The following is a 27,300-nucleotide window of genomic DNA, read 5'->3' as shown; positions in this document are numbered from 1 at the left end:
AGATGACCTGGCCTCCACAATCACCCAACCTCAACCCAATTGGTTGAGAGAATGCCAAGAGTGTGCAAAGCTGTCATCAAGGCAAATGGTGGCTACTTTGAAGAATCTCAAATATAACATATTTTGATTTGTTTAACACTTTTTTGGTTACTACATGATTCCATATATGTTATTTCGTAGTTTTGATGTCTTCACTATTATTCTACAATGTAGAAAATGAATGAGTAGGTGAATGAGTAGGTGTGTCCAAACTTTTGACTGGTACTGTATTGATACAACACTTTCATACATGTCCCATTGCATATTGAGCCAAGAACAACTTGCTGCACCCTGATGATCGTGATGGCCAGATAGATGGAATGCAAACAAGTAATAGAGCAGAGATGAGGATGTATTGTCAATTAAAACCTTGAAACCTGAAATTGTTGCATTTTCAGGTCTTGAGAATACTAAGCTAATCATGAACCAAGGTTGACAGTTAAATATTGTTGTTATAGGCCTACATAACAACACGTATCTATGTCTGTGTGTGCGTAATATAATAATAATAACATTAAATAATAATAATAATATAAAATATGCCAAGTCACCATATGGCTGGCTGATTAAGCTACCTCAAGTATTACTGCCACATTAGTAAATTCTCCCCTGAAAGGAGGAATGAACATTTGCACGCAGGTAGCGCTCGTACTGACCAGAAAGCGCGAGAAAAAAAGACATACCTGAAAAAAAGCTTATGGACGAGGAGTGAAAGCATGTAGCCTACCCTGGGGGCGGTCAGAACAGAATTCACATTTCATAGCTTATCGCCTCTTTTATATTGGCTGCCGCCGAAACACATTTTTCTGCCTCAGTCAAGATTAAACGAGGTGAAGGAATGAATCGCTCAAGGGATGGGTGAATGAATACCAGCACGGGATACACCCACCATAGCAAGTCTGAAACTGAAGGAGCTGGAGATAGTTTTCCAACAGCCCGCGAAGCAAGACACACAGGAAGGGTCATTTGGGAGCAATATTACCTGTAAACATATGTTTTGAAAAGGTATGAGATATTTTCTTTAGTTTGGGATAAAGTCCGTGTTTAATTACAACACATTTCAAGTAGAAGTGGTCGGAAACGGAACCTCACCTGTCAGTGGTGGTCGTGGGGGCGCGTTTGACAATATATGCAAATTTGGTTAAGTCAATTTATTACATCTGTTTTTGTACTTCGTCGATACTGTTTGTTTATCACATTTATAATTAAAATATAATGTACAGTCGTTTTCCATTTTTCCCTAAGTCTATAGGCCTACACGAACCATCACCGAGGACTGTGGACTACTACTGTGGTTTACCTGTAGGTTAGCCTACTTGTACACCTGCAATTTGTCATAATCGCAAGATTAGAAGGCTATTTAGGTACATTGAGTAGTTGAGGAGAATGATTAGGCACGGCGAACTGAAGTGCTGCTTTGAAATACCAGCTAGCCTAATGATGAAGTATTCCTATCGAAGTGTTTGCATACGTTTGAGAGAAAGGTGTGACATCATGCTCATCTATTTTTTACATCCTCCATTTGTTTGAGAAAATACTACTGCCACAGTACTCTGCAGAAGCATGCCACGTTTCAAATATAATTTGAGTGATTTTTGGGTGTCATTATGGTTATGCCAAAGTTTAGATGCTTTGTTGAGTTTATTTCCAAAACTATTTGAAATGTAATTGGGAATCTACTGTTTATCAACCTACAGTTGAAGTTTATCAATGATATTCATAAAATTGCTCTATAACTTCTAGGGATGTGCATCTTTCCCTTTCAAGACGATTCGATACTTATCTAGATACATGGGCTCCGATATGATACAGGAACGATATGTTTTAGTTTGAAACGATTCATGCAATTCAGTTTGATTAGAGAACAAATCGATGCGATTCAGTTCGATGTGATACAATTCGATGCACTAACATTTGTTGCATAAACACATTCATTTGCCATTATAAACTAAAATATGCTGTTGATGGAGCTCATGAGCTGGGCCTCTCTGAGCTGGATCGGTCTGAGCTGACTTCTGTGTGTGTGTGTGTGTGTGTGTGTGTGTGTGTGTGTGTGTGTGTGTGTGTGTGTGTGTGTGTGTGTGTGTGTGTGTGTGTGTGTGTGTGTGTGTGTGTGGTGTGTGTAAATTATGTATGTCTATGGTGTACTGTATGTACTATGTAGGCACCTGAGCTGAGCTATAAGTGAGACTAGGTATCTATCATCCTACTACCACTATCAGATTAGGGCGGCAATGTAGCCTAGGTCTCCCCCCCCAGATTAAGTGTTTGAGCTAGTAATATATCAATATTTATTGTTTACAAATGAGCTATGACATAGCCAATGAACATATAGCACAATTTTGGATTTCACCCCCATCTCAAAATTGAATGATTTTGACCATTTGGATGTTTTTATGGAGGGATCTTCTCTTTTCTTCTTGCTTCGGCCATACAGTGCGCCTCAGTGATTTCTGTCCTCATTATGAAATCATCAATTTTACCCTGTATATCTAAAAATGACTATTTACACATACTGTTTAAAGCAAAATTACCAGAACTATTGCTGATGGTGAACCTGAACAATCACAATAAAATAGATTGTAGTAAGCCCCGTTCAGCAGGCATAACCTGGGCACAGACCTCAGTTCAATGTCTAGTTTTGAATTACATTTGGTTAAGTTTTCAACATAAAATGTTAAAAAAAATAATAATAATTTTTTAAGAATCACCATGTCTGTGGATTACGGTTAAAAGTTGGGTGAAAGAAAGACAAAATGCCATTACGTTGATTACTTTCTTCAAATCCAAATCAGTTTTTCACGTTGATAAGTCATTACATAGATTTTTGGGGGTTGAAATTCCGGTAAAACACACTTTTCAACAGTGCTAAGATAACAATAACTAGCGTTAGCACAATGACTGGAAGTCTACATGACTTCCAGTCAAGCTGTTCCTCTAGACTTCCTTTAATAATGGAGCTTATCTATTCATTTTCAATGGCATCAGGCATTGTCATTCCGTTTGATGTCTCGTCAGGTTTTCTAAGCTCCTCTCCTATACCAGTGTGAAGGATGCCGGCTACAGGACTGAAGACGTGGGTATGGAATCCTCTACTCTGTCTGGCTCTTATCTCTCTCTCACCTGCACCAGCTCAGGGTCAAGGTAAACACAATCATATAGGCTGCTTCTTATCCTCAGTCGTCCCGTGTGTGTCTTTTTGATGTGAAGCTTTTGTCAAAGCGTTTGTCTTTGTGTCACTGTCACTGGGATTATTTTATTTCAAAAGGGAAAAGTCACTATTTTCTGGTAATATGAGTAAATATTTGTGTGTAAAATCAAATCATTAACATTCCATTTGATGTGCCGCTTTTGTCGAAGCATTTGTCTTTGTGTCACTTTCACTTTGTGATTATTTTACTTCAAAGGGAAAAGTCACTATTTTCTGGTAATAAAAGTTCATTTTTGTGTGTAAAATCACATCATTAACATTCCATTTGCAGTCAACTCAAGTGTTTTGAGATTATGCTTTTACATGAACTACCTACCCTTATGGTCTTTGCCCATATATACAATGTTGCAAACAATATCTGCCTTTGGCCTTATCCTTGTTGATGTGAAGACAAACAAAAACTGCACCCTCAAACAGCTGCAGTTTGTTTATCTGGGCTTGTCTTGACACCGTTGCCCAGTCCTCAAGTGAAACGAACCACAGCATTCCTGTGCTAAGAGTGCACTCTGTACTGTGCTAACCTGGGCTACAGCATAGTGCCGCTTTGTGTTGTATTGTAGCATTACACCTTGGACAGTATCCATTGGGTGTCGGCAGAAGCCTTCTGGTCAGAAGGGCCGGCCTCTTGTTTAAAGTAAACAACCTGTCCTTTTTACAGTTCAGAGTTCAAAGTGTACGGTCAGTGGGCTTCAATAGAAGTTTCCTTCAAAGTGCGCTAAAGACGTTTAACTGAAAGCATCCGGCCCTTGAGGCGATAGACAAGGGAGGGATGTCTGGGAACACAGGCCACTGTCACCCAATGGCATGTGGCCACGTGCCCATCCCTACAGTGTCAGCATCTCAGCCAAAATGTCCCTTATAACTAATTCTTACATATGAATTAAAATGCATTAAACATTCTGTACTGTATCTGACTTCCAAACTCCCTATGGGTACTTGTGGCCTCTTAAACCCTCCGCAGCCTGCTGGCTGCTTGCACAAGATGGCTATGAAAAATATATGAGAACTTAAGCCCATCTTCACACAGGCAAGTCCTTTGTCTTGGAGATGTTGTTTACCGAGCGTACAACTAGTCTGAGACGTCTGTTCTGGATATTTCCTGGCTCACTGTACATGGTGATGCATAAAGTCTCTGAAGGTTTAAAAAAAAAAAATACACAAACAACACACATGCTAATTCTCTCACTCGGGGAAACGACATTCTTCAGAGAAGATCTTTTTTTCAGAGAGAGTTAAGCCCTGCTGAATACCCACCCCCCATTTCAGGTTGGTGAGCTCAGTACAGTATTATTATTCGCCTGTTTGCACCATGTACCATCTCCGGGCTCTTTACCTTCCGATGAGTTACTCCATTCTATGTGCTTGGTTGTATTCTTTCCATACCTACATCAATGTCTCCAAATATAATCTCATACACACATCATTATTCTGTATGTTTCAACTGTAGAGCTTCGCTCTCATTTATGTCAGTCATAGTGAAGGTATTTAAAGAATACATTGGCACCAGATAGCTTGCCTGCTCCTAATGAGGACACAAACAAGACAAGTTTGTGGGACTGTTTGCAGAACTTTCCATTATTACCAAATTAGATGGGAATGTTTATTTGTATTTTATTTTACTCTGGGATTTGGTCATGCCTAGTATTAACTACTGTGCGGAGCTGTGGGATGTTGACCCAAGAGGAAGTGGTGAAGTGGTATATTGCTCTACTTGTAGATAGATATCTTCTTGAAGACAGGAATAGATGCTATTCCAGTGCCTTTCCCTTTGTCGCTGCTACAACTGAAAAAAAGTCACATTCTCCTCTGAAAAGGCCTCAAAGTAAAGAGCACACGCTTTGTAATACACCCTCAATTCGACTGCTCCGGCCAAATGCAATCGTGATGAGATCAGGGATGGTCCTTTGATGCTGAGATAAGTGCTGCACAAAAGACCCCCACCCCTCCAAAAGAGACATGAGAGCTATCAATGGCAAAGGGAGAGAATGTGACTGCTTTTTTTGTGACATCTGTGGTACTCTTTGAATCTGTATCTTTTTTATTTGGCCAAGATACAATCTTTTAGGACTTGAAACACAGATGGAGTGCCTGTTACCTCGCCAAACTCTGGCTGGAGTTCAATCTAGCTGCTAACAGTTTTATAATCTCTTTTAACTTGGGAATCTCAGGTTTCATGCATTTTCATTGGCAAAAAAAAATCACCAAACCTGTCGCACTCTACTAGTTACTGAATCCGGACAGTTTTTTCAAAGAACATTGTTTTTTTTTTTACACTTGATTGAACCCCAGCCACTGTCTTGGTGTCATATTAACCATGCATTCAATATTACTATTGAATATTATATACAAACGTTTCTTGAATTAGTCAATTATTGTTAAAAACTGTGTTTTGTGCCTTTTTTTTTGTCTAGTTGCCACTCCACGAAGACTTCGTTTCAAAGTCCTGAGCGCAACCCAGCTGCATGTGTCATGGAAAGAGCCGAAAGGAGACTTTGAAAGCTACAGATTTATTTATAGCACACAATCAGGTAAGGTCCAGCAATGTTACGATCAAGTTACGATTCGGCCCTGAAGGACTACGCTTTCTAACTTATGTTCCGTGTTTCACAAACGGCTTCATACTTGTAGTGTAGAAAACAGAATGACATATCAATTACATGTCAGATAATGATGTCATCTGGTTATAGCCCGTCTCCTATGACGTGAATGACTTCTGGAGGTTTGACTATAGTTCATTAACGGTAATTGGAGTAGGAGTTGAAGAAGACACAGACTGATTGGTAATGATCATGAAGAAATTAGGAGAGTGAGATAGCCAATGTCTTTGGCACACACTCTCAGTAAAGAAATAGGAGTACTTCAGAGTATGTGATTTTCCTCCATTTTATAATCACGTTGAGAAATGAACTCCAAACATCCATTTTGTAATCTATGTTAATCACTGTGATTGATACACGTAGTAAGCCAACGACGTGTATCAACTTGAGAAACACTGTATTAGGCGAATTTGACTCAATGTGTAGTACAGCCTACCATTTCACTTCTCAAGTTGTTCTTAAGGAAAGATATTTATAAATTGCCAATTCTCAATGTATAGATAGACTCCATGACATTCCACCATGGCTTTTACTTTGAGTCCTTACAGTACCATACCTGCAGCTAGGGGGAAAGCTGCAGCTCCAGTGGCTTGCCTGGCCCTTGATCTGGTGTTGATAAAGATGATGGAGTAAGCGCCAGTGAGCAGAGCACAAGCAGCTGTATCTAAACTGCCTGAGGCAGGCCAGGGTGGGGGGCACAATCTTATCCCAGCTCTGGCACCCTGCTAAAGGAGCACATCTCCCCACCAAGCCTGCTTCCTCTGGTGAACTTCTCCTTATGCCAGCTGCAAAATAGAGGATATTTCAACAGTCAGAATTGTCATATTCTGTGTGGGTTGAAATGGGAGCTCCTGAGAGAGGCTAGTCAGTGAGCCTTTGTTCATTGAATAAGAGTTGCTTTGACAGAGGGCAACACCCGCATACATACACAAACCATTATGATTGGGGTGGAATTGAATGCAGCCCTAGATTGTGGGTAGTAACACTGGCAGTAGGATTATAGGTTCAGGGGTGTGTCAGAAATATTCACAACCAGAATTATAGGCGCAGTAGCTGGCGGTGGCAATAACGGTCTGGGATTTGACGATTTAATTAAATACATTTTTTTACCCCAATTTCATGGTATCCAATTGGTAGTAGTTACAGTCTTGCCTCATCGCTGCAACTCCCGTACGGACTTGTGAGAGGCGAAGGTCGAGAGCCATGTATCCGAAACACAACCCAACCAAGCCGCACTGCTTCTTGACACAATGCATATCCAACCCAGAAGCCAGCCGCACCAATGTGTCGGCGGAAACACCGTACACCTGGCGACCTGGTCAGCGTGCACTGCGCCCGGCCCGCCACAGGAGTCGCTAGTGCGCGATGAGACAAGGATATCCCTGCCGGCCAAACCCTCCCTAACCCGGACGACGCTGGGCCAATTGTGCGCCAACCCATGGCTCGAACCCAGAATCTCTGGTGGCACAGCTAGCACTGCGATGCAGTGCCTTAAACCACTGCACCACCCGGGAGGCCGGGATTTTACAAATTAATACATTTGAGGTGTGACGAGGGCGTAGCCATTCACTGGCCAAACAACGCGGTTCATGGAGTAATATTGCATGCCGTTGTACCAAGTTCTGTAGGTTATTGACAGTCTTTGCATTGTCGTCAACTCCAATGCGGCTGGGGGCATGGAATATTCTCATCGTAGTCCATTGTGGATTGATACTACAGTTTATTAAATAGGATAGGCTATAGTAACAGTGTTGACAGTCAACATTGTTCAAATTGGCTTCAACGAGTACAGGCCTACATGTATTTAAGCGTCGCACTTCTCCTCAAAAAAAAGACTACCATACTAGACTACCATAAATTGTATTGTATGTGTGAGGCACGTTCTCAATAAGCACGTTATAGGACTGAATCATTTGAATATGTTTGGTGGAGTGAGTCTTTGGTAGGCGTGTTCTGAAAATGGGGACGGATACAAGCCGAATAGAGTTTGAATTGTGAATAACGCAAAAGCATGACGGCAAAAGCCTCACGAGTAGACAATTATTTTAGAAACCTTTTATGGATAGGCTCCTTGGCAAATGCATGAAATACACCCAACGCATTGCTGTTGAAACAGCTTTCGTTATAGTTGGCCTAAATGTTTCTAAATAGGGTCACTGCCAGCATCAGCTAATCTCTTTTGAGGTTTAGGGGCACAAAAAGCACATCTCTCTTGTTCCTTGCGCATATGGGCAATGTCCGTCATGGCTGGATAGGCTGCGCTGGTTACAAGAAAGAGACGTTGATTTCAGACTTTTGAAAAGGTCCTGAGGACGTCGATATATGCCTATATGCCCCCCCCCCAAAAAAAAAACAATAGCACTGGGCTCAAACTCACAAGGCTCAGAGCCAGAGCATGCGGCTTAAATCACTGCGCCACGGCAGTTCACAATTCTCTAGCAAGCAGGGAGAGTACTTGATGATACTTAATGGAAACGGAGCATTGTTTTTAATTATTTTGTTATAAGCCTTCCCCAAACCATAGCCGTAACCTTAACCACTTGAAATGAATACCTAAACTTAACCCTTTAAGTTGTTGTTGTTTTAACCCTGCAACGATGCAGAATTAATCGGTTTAAAAAAATCGACCTTCATCCAATTATGGCAAATTCCGTGGTGAAATTATGACATCAGGTTTGTGAAATCCATGCCATAACCAACCTGCTAAGACCAGCTTTTGGTTGGTCTTATATATCCCCACCAGCGCCGCCTGAAGTTGGCACTTTGGCGCACGTTTTTAAGGACACACCTCAGATATTGCCACCCCTCCCACCTCAGTGCAAGCGAGCTCATATAAGACAGGCAAATTACCAATCCATTCCTGGCGCAAGTGTTTGAAAATAGACAAGCGCCGGTCGAAAAGAAGGAAAGAGAGGAAGGCTCCACACCACTTTCTCTCTTGAGTATTTTACCTAGTTATTTACAGATTATCTCATTTTTCTCTTTTGTAGCTTTGTCAACTATGTGTCTGTTTTCTGACCTGTTCGCACCACTCCCTGTAGGCTTTAGAGACGCTCCCCACCGCTTCGCTGCAACCCTTCTAACGTAGTGTACCCTGTGCGCACAACCCATGTGGAATTCCCGGTCTCTGGCAGCATTTGTAACTGCCGATCTGCGGTCAAGAACCAGAGTTCATCTCAGCCTGTGCTGCACTTCAGTCCCTTGACTTTTTGTCCCTGACGGAGACAAGGATCACCACAGAAAACACTGCTACTCCGGCTGCTCTTTATTCATCTGACTATGTTTTCTCTCATAGTCCGAGAGCATCTGGTCGTTGCGGTGGTAGCACAGGTCTACTCATGTGGAGATTTTCTCTTTTCTCACTCTCTCACCTGTCCATCTCCTCATTTGAATTCCATGCTGTCACTGTCACTTGTCCACTCAAGCTTAACATTATTGTAATCTATCACCCACCAGGTGCCCTTGGAGAGTTCCTCAATGAGCTTGACACCTTGGTAAGCTCATTTCCTGACGATGGCTCACTGCTCTTCGTACTTGGCAACTTCAACCTCCCGACATCTGCCTTCAATTCATTTCATTTCTCTCTTTCCCCTCCTTGCCTCTTTTGACCTCACCTTTTCCCAATCCCCTCCAAATCACAAGGCAGGCAATACGCTTAACCTCATCTTTACAAGAGGCTGCTCGCCTACTAATCTCACTGCAACCCCCCCCCCCTCCTCCAGGTCTCTGATTTCCCTTTCCTCCAACCCTAACCACTCAGCCCCTACCCAGATGGTCATGCAATTTTTCACTCTCTCTCCAACTACTCTCTCATCTTCTATCCTATCATCTCTCCCTTCTGCTAAATCCTTCTCCCTCCTGTCTCCTGATTCTGCCTCTTCAACCCAACTCTCCTCCCTTTCTGCATCCTATGGCTTGCACTGTTCCCATTTCTCCTGGCCGGCTCGGCCCTCCCCTCCTGCTCCGTGGCTGAGTGACTCATTGCGAGCTTACAGAACAGGGCTGCGGGCAGCTGAGCAAAAATGGAGGAAAAATAAACTTCGGAGGACCTATCATCCTTTCACTCCCTCCTCTCTACCTTCTCTTCCTCTGTATCTGCTGCTAAAGCCACTTTCTACCACTCTAAATTTCTGCCTGTAGCTTCTGCCTATAACCCTAGGAAACTCTTCCACCTTCCCCTTAATCCATCCCCGCTCTGCGGACAACTTTGTCAACCACTTTGAAAAAAAGGTTGACAACATCGACTACTCATTCACTCAGCCTATTGAGTCCACTGGTCTCACTCACACAGAACTACCCTACGCCTTGACCTCTTTCTCCCTCTCTCTCCAGATGAAATCCTGCGACTAGTGAGGTCTGGCCACCCGACAACCTGCCCGCTCAACCCCATCCCTTCCTCCCTTCTCCAGACCATCTCCGGAGACCTTCTTCCATTCGACCCCTCTGACTTAAAAATGGCTTGAGTTGTTCCCCTCCTCAAGAAACCAACACTCGACTCATCTGACATCAAAAACAATAGACTGTATCCCTTCTTTCTTTTCTTTACAGAACACTTGAGCGTGTTGTCTCTGATCAACTTTCTTGTTATCTCTCTCAGAATGATCTTCTTGACCCCAGCCAGTCAGGCTTCACGACATGTCATTCAAACGAGACTGTTATTCTCTGTGTCACGAAGGCTCTCCGCACTGCCAAAGCTGACTGTCTCTCCTCTGTTCTCATCCTCCTAGATCTATCCGCTGCCTTTGTCACCGTGAACCATCAGATCCTTCTCTCCACCTACTCAGGACTGGGTGTTTCAGGCAATGCACACTCTTGGATTGCATCCTACCTGGCAGCCGCTCCTACCAGGTGACGTGGGGAGGATCTGTGTCTGCACCACGTACTCTCACTACTGGTGTCCCCCAGGGCTCTGTTCTAAGCCCTCTCCTCTTCTCTTTATACACCAAGTCACTCGGCTCCGTCATATCCTCACATGGTCTCTCCTATCATTGCTATGCCGATGACACTCAACTACTTTTCTCCTTCCCCCCTTCTGACACCAAGGTGGCGACACGCATCTCTGCGTGCCTGGCAGATATCTCAACTTGGATGTCGGTCCACCACCTCAAGCTCAAACTCAACAAGACGGAACTGCTCTTCCTCCCAGGGAAGGCCTGCCCGCTCAAAGACCGCTCCATCACGGTTGACCACTCCACCGTCTCCCCCTCCCAATGTGCAAAGAACCTTGGCGTGACCCTGGACAACACCCTGTCATTCTCTGCAAACATCAAAGCAGTGACCCGCTCCTGCAGGTTCATGTTCTATAACATCCGTAGAGTACGACCCTACCTCACACAGGAAGCGTGTCCTCTCCCATCTGGGCTACTGCAACTCGCTGTTGGCTGGGCTCCCTGCTGTGCCATAAAACCCCTGCAACTTATCCAGAACGCAGCAGCCCGCCTGGTTTTCAACCTTCCCAAGTTCTCTCTTGTCACCCCGCTCCTCCGCACACTCCACTGGCTTCCAGTTGAAGCTCGCATCCACCACAAGACCATGGTGTTTACCTACGGAACAGCAAAAGGAACTGCCCCTCCCTACCTTCAGGCTATGCTCAAACCCTACACCCCAACCCGAGCATTCCGTTCTGCCACATCAGGTCTCTTGGCCCTCCCATCCATACCGGAGGGCAGCTCCCGCTCAGCACAGTCCAAGCGCTTCTCTGTCCTGGCACCCCAATGGTAGAACAAGTTTCCCCCTGAAGCTAGGACAGCAGAGTCCCTTCCGATCTTCCGAAAACATCTGAAACCCTACCTCTTCAAACAGTATCTTAAATAATCCTCCTCACCTTCTATTTGACTATTTGGAGAATGCATTGGGCAGGACATAAAAACAGCCTTCACCCCCCCCCCCCCCCCCCCCCACTAGCTCTGACTCTACCGATAACTACTTTATTGGGAAAAATTTACATTATAATGCCTGTGATATGTGGTTGTCCCACCTAGCAATCTTAAGATAAATGCACTAACTGTAAGTTGCTCTGGATAAGAGCATCTGCTAAATGACTCAAATATAAATATATACGGAGTGTGCTGCAACACAGACATTTTGCTGAAAAAGACAGAAAAATATCAGTGCTTGCTTTTCAAGTATTCTGCGGTACATTCGGAAGTATTGGTCAAGATTGTTTGAATCATTCATACGGGTGCGTCTAAGGTCCAGTTGTGTCAGATAAGGCCTCCATAATACCTATGAATGACCTATGATGGGCGCATCATCTTTAAGCAAGACCTGACAAGACTTGACACCCCCATTTCTACAACATGCCTACACACTTCCATTTGCAACACGTTGGCTTCAGGCCGTGCTTAGCAGCTATATCAAAATAGTAATAAAGAAGGAACTGTACGTGTCAGTGAACACCGTTAAAGACGAGTGTTAAATGTCAGGATAATTGTAATTCCGTAGTTCTGTTCTGATATGCAAAACAAGAATGATGAAACCTAGGGTCAATGCATAAATAGTACATTTTAGCTACATTCCCTTAAGTGCTTTAATGGTCTGCCAGGCTCGATTTATATAAATTGATTTAGAATCAGTAGGCTACACGGGGAGTGCGTTCTCTCCTGTTTTCACACAGCCCTGTTAAGTTGTTTTCGAAGAGAGAGACAGTTGAGTGAGTCCAACTGAGTGTCTCCATGTACTGTGCATACTGCTTCTTAAAGTAATTCAGGTGTGTTGGAACACTGAGGCCTCACTTTACTTGTCCTGCAGCAGCCTGCTGAGCCGCTGCCCAGTTCATTTACTGCCGTATCCAGTGGTATCCTTCATTGCAACATCAAATGTCATTCCTGACATTCCACCTGAAAAGGAGATTTCAAAATAGTCAAAATATCCCAAAAAGTATATTTTTATTATGGTAAACTCATTTTCAATCGAATGTACTTAATAAACAATCAGGTGAAAACAATTTCTTGGATATTTACAAAGATTGGTCTTGTTTGTTACTTTCTCCCGATTACAGATGCAGAGGAGACTGAACTAGAGGTGACAAAGAAGGAAGCCAAAGTGATCATAGACTTTGACCCCAGAAAGTTGTACACAGTCAAGGTCACTGCTCTGAAAGGTGCTCGGGAGAGCAAGCCACTTCTAGGAACATTTGAGGGTGAGAAGAGCCTTTTACCTTTTACAACCTATTCCATGATTTCATGAACTTGTTCAATCAAAGGTAATAGCTGGTCTGTGTGATTGCCATTGTTCCAACACATTTGACAAAATGTATTCTACGGTATGTGTCAATGGAAATGTGTTTGCTTTGTTTCAGCCCAACTTTCAGAGCCTGACGTTAAGAACGTACAGCCCCAGAATGTACAACCCAAGAACCAGAAAGACACCAGTGTCACAGAGGAGAACAATGAGATATCTGAAGGTAAGTATGGGATGTATGAGTGACCAACCTGAAATCTGGAAATTGCCATGGCTCAGTCTTCAAATCAACCAAGAAATCAACATGGAGAAGATTAGCTTGAAGGCACACAGGTAAGTTGAAGCTCCAAAGGGCTCTTGGTTTGTGCTGAGGCTATACCTGGTGGTGGAGTGGACAGCTGTACATTTTTCATTGGGAGTGGATGCGACAATTAGAAAACATTGCCCTTGTGATGTATTCGTTCGAACTTTTCTGAAGAAGAAAGGCCTTGAATGTGATCCCACTCACTCCTTGGAGCAACAACTGCAATGTGCTTCATTTCAAGTGGACTTTGAAGGAAATTCCAGGGCTGAAAAATTGTCAATTAAAGTAAGTCTACATTGGATCCCAGTATACAAAACTTCTAACTGGACACCAGAGGTACCACAGACACTGTCTTGTGGTCCTGAAACAGACAGAGCCTGAGAGGATCTGATTAAAACAAAAGCACTGGATATTGAAGCATTTTGGAGCAATGATCTACTTGTGATTGCCATGTTCCGTAAAACCAAGGTAAGCATAAAACTGTTTTCCTTTTAAAATGAGCATGAAGTTGTTATAAATCTGTTATGGTAAACGATCGGCCAGGATGTAAAGACTGGAATGACAAAGTTTAAAACCAGTCATCATGACACTGATACAAAGCTGTAATGTTATAGGAGTCTACAGTTATGTCTCAGGGCTAATACTGTATAGGAGGATTCAGCCCCAACTGAAATAACATCTGTCAGGGTAAAGGCTGTGTATGCAATAGTTGCAGAGGTATTTTAACACACCCTTCCAGCTGAGTTTTTATTTTTATTTTTTATTTTACCGTTATTTTACCAGGTAAGTTGACTGAGAACATGTTCTCATTTGCAGCAACGACCTGGGGAATAGTTACAGGGGAGAGGAGGGGGATGAATGAGCCAATTATAAACTGGGGATTATTAGGTGACCATGATGGTTTGAGGGCCAGATTGGGAATTTAGTTCAAACAGATAAAAGAGACCTGGAGACTAAATATTGATTATTTGCAAAGGATTGATCTCAAAGTGTCTGCCACAGTATTGCCCCTTGTCTGTAACCAGTGTCAATATATTTAAAAAAAACAGGGATATTGTAAAAGCTGTTGGTGGGCTGAAACAGGCTATTAGTGGTAGATTTAGGATTTTGTTTTCAGACAAAGATAGTAACAGTGTTTATGAAACGCCTGTGGAGTGTGTGTTTCATGGTGACTTGGATCGTCTGTGCTTCTGGCTTAAAGAGCTATGATTTGGCCGAGGTGTCAAAAAGTGTTTTGCAGTTATGGAGTGTGGTGTAAGGATCCCTGTGGTGCTTTGAGGTCTGCGATGGATCACCTGCCGTCTCTTAAAATGCTGGAATTGCCTATGAGTAAAAGACAGAAGGGGAAAATAACTCGGATATAATGATGCTGCTTTGCTTTCTCCTTCACTCTCTATCTTCTCTCTTTCTCCAACTCTTTCTTTCCCTGTCAAGCTCTCATTTCTTCCTCCTCACTGTTTCCCTCCCTCCCTCCCTCCCTCCCTCCCTCCCTCCCTCCCTCTCTCCCTCTCTCTCTCGACTCTCCCTCTCTCTCTCCATTGCATGTAGACAGTTGACACAGGCAGCTATCTCCTTGCCCACACTTGCAGAATACCTTTGCTATGTTATCACAGGGGCCCATTCTTGGACAGCTCCAGGCTTGCTAAGTAAACCCCCTGTAGCTCCCTGCCTGCCTGGGTGTGCAGATATACCAGAGGGCATAAAGGTGTGCCCAAGGCCTGGCAGACGCCTCAGTCCCACACAACCTAGCACTTACCTCCACGCCTACCCTCTCTGAACTGGGCCCAGGAAGGATATTAGGCCCCTATATTTATGCCCTAATTGAAGCTGCTGGGGCCGTGCTCGGCAGAGTCGGCGCATCCAGAGGTGGCGATGGTGTCATAAGGGACACAAATAGGTAATTAAGGCCGGATGACTCATGCATCGCCATGGCAGCGCTTATGTTGTGCAGTGGCCGGGGTTTGGGATCCGAGGCTCAGGGTTGATTGACACATTTTTGAGCGAAAAGTAATTGGTGTCAGTCAGTGAAGGGATAAAATGGCGTAGTTTATGTATGACACATTGATTTTTAGCCCCTTTTGGCTCTAGATGAGTATATGGGTATGGGCGTGTGCCATGTGGTATATTACACTGCCATAACATTATCATAGGCATTACTTAACCTCTTTTCATTTCTTTCCAGTTTATGTTTGCCCTTCCAGCTTTGAGGTATATTCTATATGCAGCGGCATAAGCAGTTACCAGTACATCTGAACCAATAACCACAACCAGTACCAGACCATATCCTTTACCTTTCAGCTAGACGGCTTTCAGTTCCCGCTGGCTACACTGCTACTTGCTCAAGTTAGCGCAGATAGCATTAGCTTATCATCCGCCCTGTCGCTTGGGGGTCAAGGAGGATATTACGCTTCCTCAATGTCCCTTAACTAGCAGGTGGTTGGGGAGGTGGTGCTGCCAGACAGTATTACGCTGCGATGACATGGCCCATTTGTTTAACTTTAATTACACGGTCATTTGTTCACACGGAGGTAATTGGGCTGTATCCGGAGAGGCCGGCGAGATAATGAAATCACAGCTTGCTCCTGATTTCCCCCACTCTTCAGGGGACCCTAACGTGCTGTAGTGTCGCCCCCCAGGAACCACAGGTCATATTTTAAGCATAGAAGACATTTAGTGGTCTGTAGTAGCCTACAGGCAGGGCTGCTTAGAGGACAGAGAGGTTCTCTCTAGGCTCATGAACAACAGCTAAGAGATGGGTACAGAATATGTTATGGTAGTGGTGTCTTTTGTGGCAATGTTTAGCGAAGGAGGAGGTCGTTATTTCGCTTTTTTGTTGATTAAGATGCGATTAAATATCTGTGCAGTAGTGAATGAAAATGTGACAATTTGCCTTGTAAAACAGCACAAATTCAGCAATAACAGGTGCAAACTAGTGTTTTGAAGCATGGCTTACTTTCCTAATTCTCTTGGATGTCTGGAAAACACAGTATTTTCACAAGACATAAGAGCAACCTGAGGTATTTTTGTAACCATGGACACAGTCACAGGCATGTTTTTTTTAAGGCTGAACTCATGTAACTGTTGGAATTCTCTGTTCAGTGTCAAAGGCACACAATTCCCTGTAATTAATTAGTTTGGTAACAGACTGTATAGTACTTTTGATCTTCAGCCGTAATGCTGTTCATGTAAGACACGCAGGAAACACTGTTATGAAATGGAAATAATTTGATGGACAAATGGAGCATTGCAACTTTTATGCTGGACTCTTGGGATACTGCTTCCTATTGAGTGACAGGTATTATGTCATTCATTTGATGGTGTTATAACAGGTTTTATAACAGTTTCATTGCAAAAGAAATTCACCTGGCTGGCTCGGTCTGTCAGCTTGTCGTGAAAGGAACCCGTTTACTGTACATGGCTCTAGCTCAGGGATGGACAACTTTGATGGGGGTGGAGGCCACAACAAATCGGACTCATCATGAGGGGCTGCGTACCCACATCCATACCCACACATGCAGTCAGAGTCGGCCCTAGCCTTTTGGGGGCTCTTGTTAACTAATTTCATGCAATTCTACTCATTTTGCCATGAGGTGGAGAGAGAAATTCGCAATTTTACAGCTAATTTCCTGCAATTCTTCACTTTTTGCCAAAGGGTAGAGACAAATGTTTGCCGTTTTTAATATGATATCTGATGATCAATGGTGGCCCCCAGGTCGATAATTCGACCATGATTTAGATAGCTGGTCGCTAGACTAACATTTCAATAAAAATAATGTTAGCTGACATGGGCTAATTGAGTGACTGTCATTGACTGAAATAACAAGAGAAAAACTGCTGATGCACAACCAAATTTCGAAATTACACTTTGTGTATTCTACTATTGATCTGCAGGCCTACAAAAAGTGGTACACGGTCCATCAGTTGCCCATCCCTGCTTTAGCTGATGCATATACAGACCACAGCGAACTTACCGGATACATTATGTACAAAATCAACAGCAATCAACAAACAACTCAACGCAATGTCATTTCCCCCTGCTACAAATCACGATGAACGATGAATCAACAGAGCATGCCTCATCGCAGATGGATCCACTGTTGATAAAGCCAAATTGAAAGTGAGCAAAATAGTGCTGTGGCCTAGACTGAGAGAGTCTGGCATTCCATGAATGCAAGTGCGGGCTTTACTGAGTTATGAAGCGTGGAGAAAAATCTCCATCAATGGAACTTGACATTCAGACAGAGTCATTTGGAGTCCCAAGTAGAAATAGAAGGGTTAGGAATGTGACAGGTGACGGATGCTCTCAGGCAGTTAGACGGGCACACGTTTAAAGTCACCTAGTCAACCCCATCCAGAGAAAAGATGCCACGTGATCATGTCCATCTTGCCCGAGGGAATGGGCCTCTGTTGACCAGCATCATTCATTAGGTGGACGTGTTTAGCCTCGGAGGCTTGAACTTTTGATGACAGTTTTCTTATGAAAAAAATGTGATGTTTCCTTTGTTGTTATTGGTGTTGGTTTTGGGTGAGTGAGTGAGTGAGTGAGTGTACACTTTCTGAGATGTCACACACACACACACCTGCCAGGATGTTGTGTGAGTCAGTGTGGCTGTCACATCACCCAACTCCTCCAGTCTGTTGTTAATTGTTTCTAGCGACAGAAGTGCATTTGAATATTCGCAGGACAAGTCTGACTTACAGTAATTTCCCCCGGGTTCCCACGACAACGTCTGAACGTTGTCACATTGTCTGCTCATTGTTCGGTTCTCTACCGTATGGGGCTGACAGATAAACGAGTAACATCCTCGCTTGGTTGACAGCGCGGCCCTTTCTTCATATGCTGCATCGCCTCACAGTCACAAAGCCAATACCCAGAGGTGAGGCTTTACCTGTTCCACTCTGCCCCAGTCGCTGTAGTCCCATCACTCACTGGGAGTGGGGCCGTGTGGCCTCTTAGCTTAAACATCTTCACAAATAAGCTTATGGTATGAGAAAGTATGGTGGAAAATATGCAGACAGAAGGCCATACATTTTGTAGACACATTTTGGATTTTATTGGACAATAGGAGATTCTTCTGTCACAACATCCTTCATCAGGCCCGATGATGAAGTCAATTTTAAGTCGATTCTTTTCAAATTACCCATTGAAAAACATTAGCCTATACCTGCATTGTTTTCAGAGAAATGCATGAGGAAAAATCCACCTGGATCCCCTAGAGAATTATGAATGCCATAGAGACCTATCATAATCTGATATCAATGGACCAGTAAGAACCGTACAGATGAACCATACACCATTCGATCACTATTAATAAGACACTGCTCATATCTAATGCCTTACATATTTCAGCCACATATTCCATATACTAGAATAACATTAAGAGAAAACTAGCATTGCTATATTGAGGCTTGTATTATTGGTTTTACTGTCGTCTGCGGGATGCCTGTGGGAGGGAAGCATGGAGAGTCCTCCTTATATACTGGAACAAAAATATAAAGGTATAAAGGTAGGGACGTGGATCAGAAAACCAGTCGGTATCTGGTGTGACCACCATTTGCCTCATGCAGCGCAACACATCTCCTTCACATAGAGTTGATCAGGCTGTTGATTGTGGCCTGTAGAATGTTGTCCCTCCTCTTCAATGACTGTGCGAAGTTGGTGGATATTGGCGGGAACTGGAACGCGCTGTTGTACACGTCGCTCCAGAGCATCCCAAACATGCTCAATGGGTGACGTGTCTGGTGAGTATGCAGGCCAAGAACTGAAAGAACTGGGACATTTTCAGATTCCAGGAATTGTGTACAAATCCTTGCTACATGGGGCCGTGCATTATCATGCTGAAACATGAGGTGATGGCGGCGGATGAATGGCACGACAATGGGACTCAGGATCTTGTCATGGTATCTCTGTACATTGAAATTGCCATCAATAAAATGCAATTGTGGTCGTTGTCCATAGCTTATGCCTGCCCATACCATAACCCTACTGCCACCATGAGGTACTCTGTTCACAATGTTGACGTCAGCAAACCGCTCACCTACACAATGCCATACACGTACTCTGCGATTGTCAGGCCAGTTGGACGTACTGCCAAATTTTCTAAAAGACGTTTTTCAAATTTTCTAAAAGACTTATGGTAGAGAAATAAACATTTGATTCTCTGGCAACAGCTTTGGTGGACACTCCTGCAGTCAGCATGCCAATTGCACGCTCCCTCAAAATTTGAGACGTAAAACTGCACGTTTTAGAGTGGCCTTTTATTGTCCCGAGCACAAGGTGCACATGTGTAATGATCATGCTGTTTAATCAGCTTCTTGATATTCCACACCTGTCAGGTTGATGGATTATCTTGGCAATGGAGAAATGCTCACTAACAGGGATGTAAACAAATTTGTGCGTTTGGAAAATGTCTGGGATCTTTTACTTCAGCTCATGAAACATGGGACCTACATTTTAAATGTTGCGTTTATATTTGTTTGTTTAGTGTAGTTTATTCTGCATGATTTCATTATTCTCCTGTATGGTAGAGCTCCTCGGAGACAGCTCCTGTGAATAATGTCAACCCTATGAGATTATTAGGCTTAGATTTGCCACTGGGGTAGGAGGGCTGGTGTGGAGCTCCACTGGCTAATCACATCTATTATTGTCAGACGGACCACTGGCTAATCACATCTGTTATTGTCAGAGGGACCACTGGCTGATCACATCTGTTATTGTCAGAGGGACCACTGGCTGATCACATCTATTATTGTCAGAGGGACCACTGGCTGATCATATATATTATTGTCAGAGGGACCACTGGCTGATCACATCAATTATTGTTGGAGGGATCACTGGCTGATCACATGTATTTTTGTCAGAGGGATCACTGGCTGATCACATGTATTTTTGTCAGAGGGATCACTGGCTGATCACATGTATTATTGTCAGAGGGATCACTGGCTGATCACATGTATTATTGTCAGAGGGATCACTGGCTGATCACATGTATTTTTGTCAGAGGGATCACTGGCTGATCACATGTATTATTGTCAGAGGGAGCTAGTTTGTTTCGAGTAGTTGCATAAATTCATGGTATATGTGACCAGATTGTATATTTTTCTTACCTGCTTATTTACACTGAGTGTACAGAACATTAGGAACACCTTCCTAATATTTAGTTGCACCCCATTTTGCCCTTAGAACAGCCTCAATACGTTGGGGCATGGACTCTGCAAGATATCGAAAGCGTTCCACAGGGATGCTGGCCCATGTTGACTTCAATGCTTCCCACAGTTGTGTCAAGTTGGCTGGATTGGCTGGATTGGTGGACCATCCTTAATACACACGGGAAACTGTTGACAGCAGCGTTGCAGTTCTTGGGACAATCAAACCGGTGCGCCTGGCACCTACTACCATACCCCGTTCAAAGGCACTTCAATCTTTTGTCTTGCCCATTCACCCATTCAATTGTCTTAAGGCTTAAAAGTCATTCTTTAACCTGTCTCCTCCCCATCATCTACTCTGATTTAAGTGGAATTAACAAGGCATCATAGCTTTCACCTGGATTCAAATGGTCAATCTCTGTCATGGAAAGAGCAAGTGTTCCTAATGTTTTGTACACTCAGTGTATAGGAATAAGCAAGTATGTGTGTGTATATACAGTACCAGTCAAAAGTTTGGACACACCTACTCATTTTTTATTGAACCTTTATTTAACTAGGCAAGTCAGTTAAGAACAAATTCTTATTTACAGTGATGGCCTACCCCGGCCAAACCCGGACGAAGCTGGGCCAATTGTGCACCGCCCTATGGGACTCCCTATTTTCTACATTGTAGAATAATAGTGAAGACATCAAAACTATTAAATAGCACATATGGAATCGTGTAGTAACCAAAAAAGTGTAAAACAATTCCAAATATATTTTATATTTGAGATTCTTCAAAGTTGCCACCCTTTGTCTTGATGACAGCTTTGCACACTCTTGGCATTCCCTCAACCAGCTTCACGAGGGATGCTTTTTAAACAGTCTTGAAGGAGTTCCCACGTATGCTGAGCACTTGTTGGCTGCTTTTTCTTTTTCTTTTTTTTTCACTCTGCGGTACAACTCATCCCAAACCATCTCAATTGGGTTGAGGTGGTGTGATTGTGGAGGCCAGGTCATCTGATCCAGCACTCCATCACTCTTTTTCTTGGTCAAATAGCCCTTACACAGCCTGGAGGTGTGTTGGGTCATTGTCCTGTTGAAAAACAAATGATAGTCCCACTAAGCGCAAACCAGATGGGATGGCGTATCGCTGCAGAAAGCTGTGGTAGCCATATTGGTTAAGTGTGCCTTGAATTCTAAATAAATCACTGACAGTGTCACCAGCAAAGCACCCCTACACCATCACATCTCCTCCTCCATGGTTCACGGTGGGAACCACACATGCGGAGATCATCCGTTCACCTATTCTGCGTCTCACACAGACACAGAGGTTGGAACCAAAAATCGCTAATTTGGACTCATCAGACAAAAGGACATATTTCTACCAGTCTAATGTCCATTGCTTGTGTTTCATGGCCCAAGCAAGTCTCTTCTTCTTATTGGTGTCATTTAGTAGTGGTTTCTTTGCAGCAATTCGACCATGAAGGCCTGATTCATGCAGTCTCTTCTGAACAGTTGATGTTGAGATGTGTCTGTTACTTGTGAAGCATTTATTTGTGAAGCATCTGTGAAGCATTTATTTGGGCTAGATGAGAGCCAGTTTCATCATAGCGCTTGATGGTTTTTGTGACTGCACTTGAAGAAGAAACTTTAAAAGTTCTTGAAATTTTCCAGATTAACTGACCTTCATGTTTTAAAGTAATGATGAACTGTCGTTTCTCTTTGCTTATTTGAGCTGTTCTAGTCATAATATGGACTTGGTCTTTTACCAAATAGGGCTATCTTCTGTATACCACCCCTACCTTGTCACAACACAACTGATTGGCTCAAACGCATTAAGAAGGAAAGAAATTTCACAAATTAACTTTTAACAAGTCACACCTGTTAATTGAAATGGATTCCAGCTGACTACCTCATGAAGCTGGTTGAGAGAATGCCAAAAGTGTGCAAAGCTGTCATCAAGGTAAAGGGTGGCTACGTTTTTGGTAACTACATGTTTCCATATGTGTTATTTCATAGTTTTGATGTCTTCACTATTATTCTACAATGTAGAAAATAGTAAAAATAAAGAAAAATCCTGGAATGAGTAGGTGTGTCCAAACTTTTGACTGGTACTGTGCATACGTGTCACTTTTGTCACGTGTAGCTTTCACTAATCGATCACTTTAACCCTGCCATGTTCATACTGTAGATTAATGAGCTGACCTTTGAGGTTATCTGCCTAGTGGACATACATCTTTGGAATCTGCTACTAGCCGCTGCACACAACTACTTTGCCCTTTCATGTTTTTGGAGAGGAATGTTAGGCCCTTATCTTGAGGCGATGGTGACTTCTCTCCTCTGTGTTTGTAAATTACACACATTATAAATCTGGATGCGGATGAGGGAGCGGTGCATGGACCAGCTTTGACATGGAGGAATGGGAACTCTTGGTTCCCTCTCCCTCTAGGCGTTACCGCAGTCACCTTAACCCTGACCCCGGCTTGGCCTTGACTGTTGACCCTGTGACCCATCAGAGCCACAAGCGCCTGAGGTCCTCCACTAATAGCTATGTTCTAAAAGAATCTCTCCCTCCCTCTTTCAACCCTCTCCCTTTCTCTATTCTTACTATCCCCTCTACTTTTCAGTGTCCTTCTCCTATCCGTCTGTCTGTATAGTGTCTACCACTCTCTCCACCCTCTGTCCTCCTATACCTTGGAAAGGTGGCATCCTATGACGGTGCCACGTTGAAAGTCACTGAGCTCTTCAGTAAGGCCATTCTACTGTCTGTCTATGGAGATCGCATGGCTGTGTGCTCGATGTTATACACGTCAGGAACGGGTGTGGCTGAAATAGCCGAATCCGCTAATTTGAAAGGGTGTCCAAATACTTTCTTATATATAGTGTATTCAGGAAAACTGGTTTGAATGTGAAGCCACCTGTTGTGACAACTACTCAGTGTAGTGATATGTCATCTAGAGATGTCTTGTTCTACTCATCTCTCTCTCTTTCCTTCGCCCTCTCTCTTCACACTTCTCACTCCCCATCTCCCACCGTCTATCCACCTGGCTATGTTTGCTGCCCTGCTATTAAGGCACTCAGACAATGCTCTTTCATTCACTCCAAAATGGTGCCCTGCCCTTCAATTAAATGTTCAGGAAACAGGAGGTTATTTTATGAGGTTGACACACACAAAACACTTTTTTGTTTTACTTCCTTTACTAAGGTCTATTATGCTGAGATATTGATTGGTTTGGAAACAGAGATTCCAGGACTGTACAGACTTGTAGGAAGTGATAGACCACTCTGTTTCTGTCAGTGACAAATTAAATGACTCTTAAAAAATGCAGTTCTACCCTAGATTGGGTAAAATGTTCCAGCCTGATAAGTATTTGTTCTACATCTGGGGGATAAGATGGTTATTGAATTATATATTATATATTTTCCAACCAACATCGTATTGTTCAGTATGTCTTTTGCATGGATTTGAACCCAACCACACCTTTTTGATTGAAATATTGTTTAAGTGATGATCTCGACATTGATGTTATGTACTGTATTTCCTCTCTCCCCAGAGGTAGAGCTAAACATCCAGAAGATATCGGTCCTCTCAGCTCAGACGGAATTTGTGTGCCACTGCAGCTGTGTGCATGGAATGCTCGATGGGGAAAAGTGGCACATACCACCTACAGCTAATTTACAATCTGAAATCAATCATTGTAATCCACCATAAAGGCTGATGGAATGCTGGATTACTTTTACAGTATTTTGCTTTTAAACAATAAACTGCTGCCCTATTCTAGTTATCTGTGTCTTTCCTGGTCACCCAATTTCACAATTCTCACACACAATAATTGGCATAGGAGAAATATACTGTCAACAAAAAAATCTTGATTCTGGGTATATTATTTCCTATAAGACTCTGAAAGTTTTCTGAACTGTGAAAGTCAGAGTTTCTTTCATGAATTATTTCCTGAACTTAAGATACATACAGTATTCAATGCAGATTTGTGCATACCCTGCAGAAACCTTCTGAATCCACACAGAGAGAGAGTTCTGGCTCAATGGCTTTCACTCACGCTCTCTGAGTATGTCGGATCAGGATAATATCCAGCACATTGCTGTCATCATGTCTGTTTATGGTCTAATGACAGGCCTCTCTACTTTAATAGATCGGCACAGATTGTGAGAGGAGGCATAATGAGATATGTTATTATGTGAAAAGCTATGTAGCATAGAGTGTCTAAATAAAATGTCACCTAATCAAGGCCTATTTTCTCTTCATTGACTGGGTGTATTCATGAGCACTAGCATTATTTTGCATGAATTATGCACTAAATTACCCCTCAGGGAATTTTATGGGAAGATGTATTGAACTGAATAAACAAATGCTTTGGACCTAAGCTGCACTTCAAAGAATTACAAATGTTTTTTAAATTGTTTTTAAATCATGATAACATTGTAATTGTTTGATTCAGTTTACCATTATTTGATAAGTTACTCTCTTCAGTGACCTTACTTTCCCCTTTACGCTCAGTAGTGGTATGTTGTATATTCTTGTGTTTTATCTAGGCTATTGTTTAAATGCTTTGTCATTAGTATGTTGGTTTAAACATAATCTGGTCTGTATGTTTTTCCTTTACAGAGCAGTTCATGTGTAAGACCCCGGCCATAGCGGATATTGTGATCCTGGTGGACGGATCATGGAGTATCGGACGGATAAACTTCCGTCTGGTCCGCATGTTCCTGGAGAATCTGGTTAGCGCCTTCCATGTGGAGTTTGACAAGACACGGATAGGTGAGGAAACGATCTGTCAGCCATTTTACTGGTGTCTTTATTCATCGCCATTGGTGACGTTGTTTCCCTATCATTGTCATCATCATTATAATTATAAGCATGAGAAAGCAGCGTTGCTAAAGCGCTCATGATTAGATGATTAGCCTTTCTATCCCACCCACTCAAGTCACGGGTACTGTAGTTTCTGTGTTGTTGTGCTGCTGTGTTTCATCTGGGTAATAAATGATTAGCTGCTCGTCAGTACAATAACAGCGTGTGTTTGTGTGTTGAGAGAAGCTACCCTGAGTGTTGATTCCCTTTGCACAGGTCTGGCCCAGTATAGTGGTGACCCCAGGATTGAGTGGCACCTGAACACTTTCACCACCAAAGAAGCAGTCATCGACGCTGTGAAGAACCTTCCCTACAAAGGAGGGAACACACTGACGGGTACTGGAAAGGAATCCTTTCTTCCTCTGTACTCTGTAATACCACTGAACTCCACATAATACACATTACCCACTCTGCAACAAATTACGCTCATGATGTCATTCTACCACATTTTATTACATGTCCAGATAACCTGATTGACAATCCGTTTTCCATTACATTTTGACCATATCTTAGAGATTTAGCCAGGCAACCCAATAACCCAACAAAGACGCTAATACTGTATGTGACAGCCCTCAAGAACCCCTGTGTATGCAAGAGTTAGACAGTATACTGCTCTTCTCTACTGTAGGTCTTGCATTGACATACATCCTTGAGAACAGTTACAAACCCGAGTCCGGATCCAGGGCCGGCGTTCCCAAAATTGGAATCCTGATCACAGATGGGAAGTCTCAAGACGATGTCCAACCCCCGGCGCGGAGTCTGAGAGAGGCGGGAATAGAGCTGTTTGCCATTGGTACGAGACAAAGCCTCATCTTAGTTTTCTCTAAATGCTCATATACTACTGTAGTTAAACAGATTGAATGCAGATGCACTTTTCTTGACGGATGGAGGGCATTCTTTCACCTTTTACATTCATACAGTATTTGGGAAATCTGGTTTGAATGTGAAGCCACCTGTTCTGACACCTGCCCAGTGTAGTGATATGTCCTCTAGATATGTCTAAATCTATTCATCTCTCTCTCTCAATTCAAAGGGCTTTAATGGCATGGGAAACATATATTTACATCTCTTTCTCTCTCTATCTCCCTCTCTCTCTCTATAAAGGTGTGAAGAACGCCGATGAGAAAGAGCTGAAGGCCATTGGCTCGCCTCCAGAGGAGACGCACGTCTACAACGTGGCTGACTTCAGCGCCATGAGCTCCATCGTGGAGGGTCTGACCAGGACCGTCTGTGACCGGGTCGAACAGCTCGACAAGGCCATCAAAGGTGAGCCAGATTCAAGTAGAGTAGTAGATTCAGAAAGGAGAATTGAGAATGTTACATCCAGACCTAGGTTCAAATACATGTGTATTTGACTATCTAGTATTTAAAATTATTTTCTGTGTATTTTTGTATTTTCAAATACACAGCCCAAACAAGTACAGTACTTTTATTTGAGTATTTGAATGGTTATTTGTAAAAAAACAAATAGTTTCCCATACCTGGGTCAAATGCATGGGATTGTATAGACATTTAGTCATATAGTATACCTTTGTACAAGCAGACATTGTTTAAATAGTGACACTTCAGTGATTTTGGATAGATCCACCGGAACACAAACAAATCCATCCTCCCATCCTTTCTATTTCCTCTGCCATCCTACATCTTCTACCCTTTCTATTTCCTCTGCCATCCTACATCCTCTAACCCTTTCTATTTCCTCTGCCATCCTACATCTTCTAACCCTTTCTATGTCCTCTGCCATCCTACATCTTCTAACCCTTTCTATTTCCTCTGCCATCCTACATCTTCTAACCCTTTCTATGTCCTCTGCCATCCTACATCTTCTAACCCTTTCTATTTCCTCTGCCATCCTACATTTTCAAACCCTTTCTATTTCCTCTGCCATCCTACATCTTCTAACCCTTTCTATTTCCTCTGCCATCCTACATTTTCTAACCCTTTCTATTTCCTCTGCCATCCTACATCTTCT

The 27,300-nt window shown here is 43.0% G+C and overlaps 1 protein-coding gene across 4 annotated transcripts in view; it reads left to right on the top strand.

Moving 5' to 3' along the window:
- The first annotated feature begins 660 nt into the window (after positions 1-660).
- LOC129819773 (collagen alpha-1(XIV) chain) overlaps positions 661-27,300 on the top strand; it is an 84,851-nt gene continuing 58,211 nt past the window's right edge. For 3 of the 4 annotated variants that reach the window (XM_055876346.1, XM_055876345.1, XM_055876347.1), the window contains exons 1-9: positions 661-1,044; positions 3,058-3,183; positions 5,662-5,778; positions 12,848-12,988; positions 13,148-13,252; positions 25,086-25,238; positions 25,545-25,664; positions 25,957-26,121; positions 26,433-26,594. In XM_055876346.1, the coding sequence (XP_055732321.1) occupies positions 3,093-3,183; positions 5,662-5,778; positions 12,848-12,988; positions 13,148-13,252; positions 25,086-25,238; positions 25,545-25,664; positions 25,957-26,121; positions 26,433-26,594 (1,054 nt within the window). In that variant the 5' untranslated portion in view covers positions 661-1,044; positions 3,058-3,092. The remainder of the gene's footprint in view (positions 1,045-3,057; positions 3,184-5,661; positions 5,779-12,847; positions 12,989-13,147; positions 13,253-25,085; positions 25,239-25,544; positions 25,665-25,956; positions 26,122-26,432; positions 26,595-27,300) is intronic. The other variant, XM_055876348.1, reaches the window with a different exon arrangement.

This window comes from Salvelinus fontinalis, chromosome 22 (assembly GCF_029448725.1).
Source record: "Salvelinus fontinalis isolate EN_2023a chromosome 22, ASM2944872v1, whole genome shotgun sequence".
Taxonomy (NCBI): domain Eukaryota; kingdom Metazoa; phylum Chordata; class Actinopteri; order Salmoniformes; family Salmonidae; genus Salvelinus; species Salvelinus fontinalis.
The sequence above is the reverse complement of the archived record's forward strand: the minus strand, read 5'-3'. Positions and strand labels throughout refer to the sequence as shown.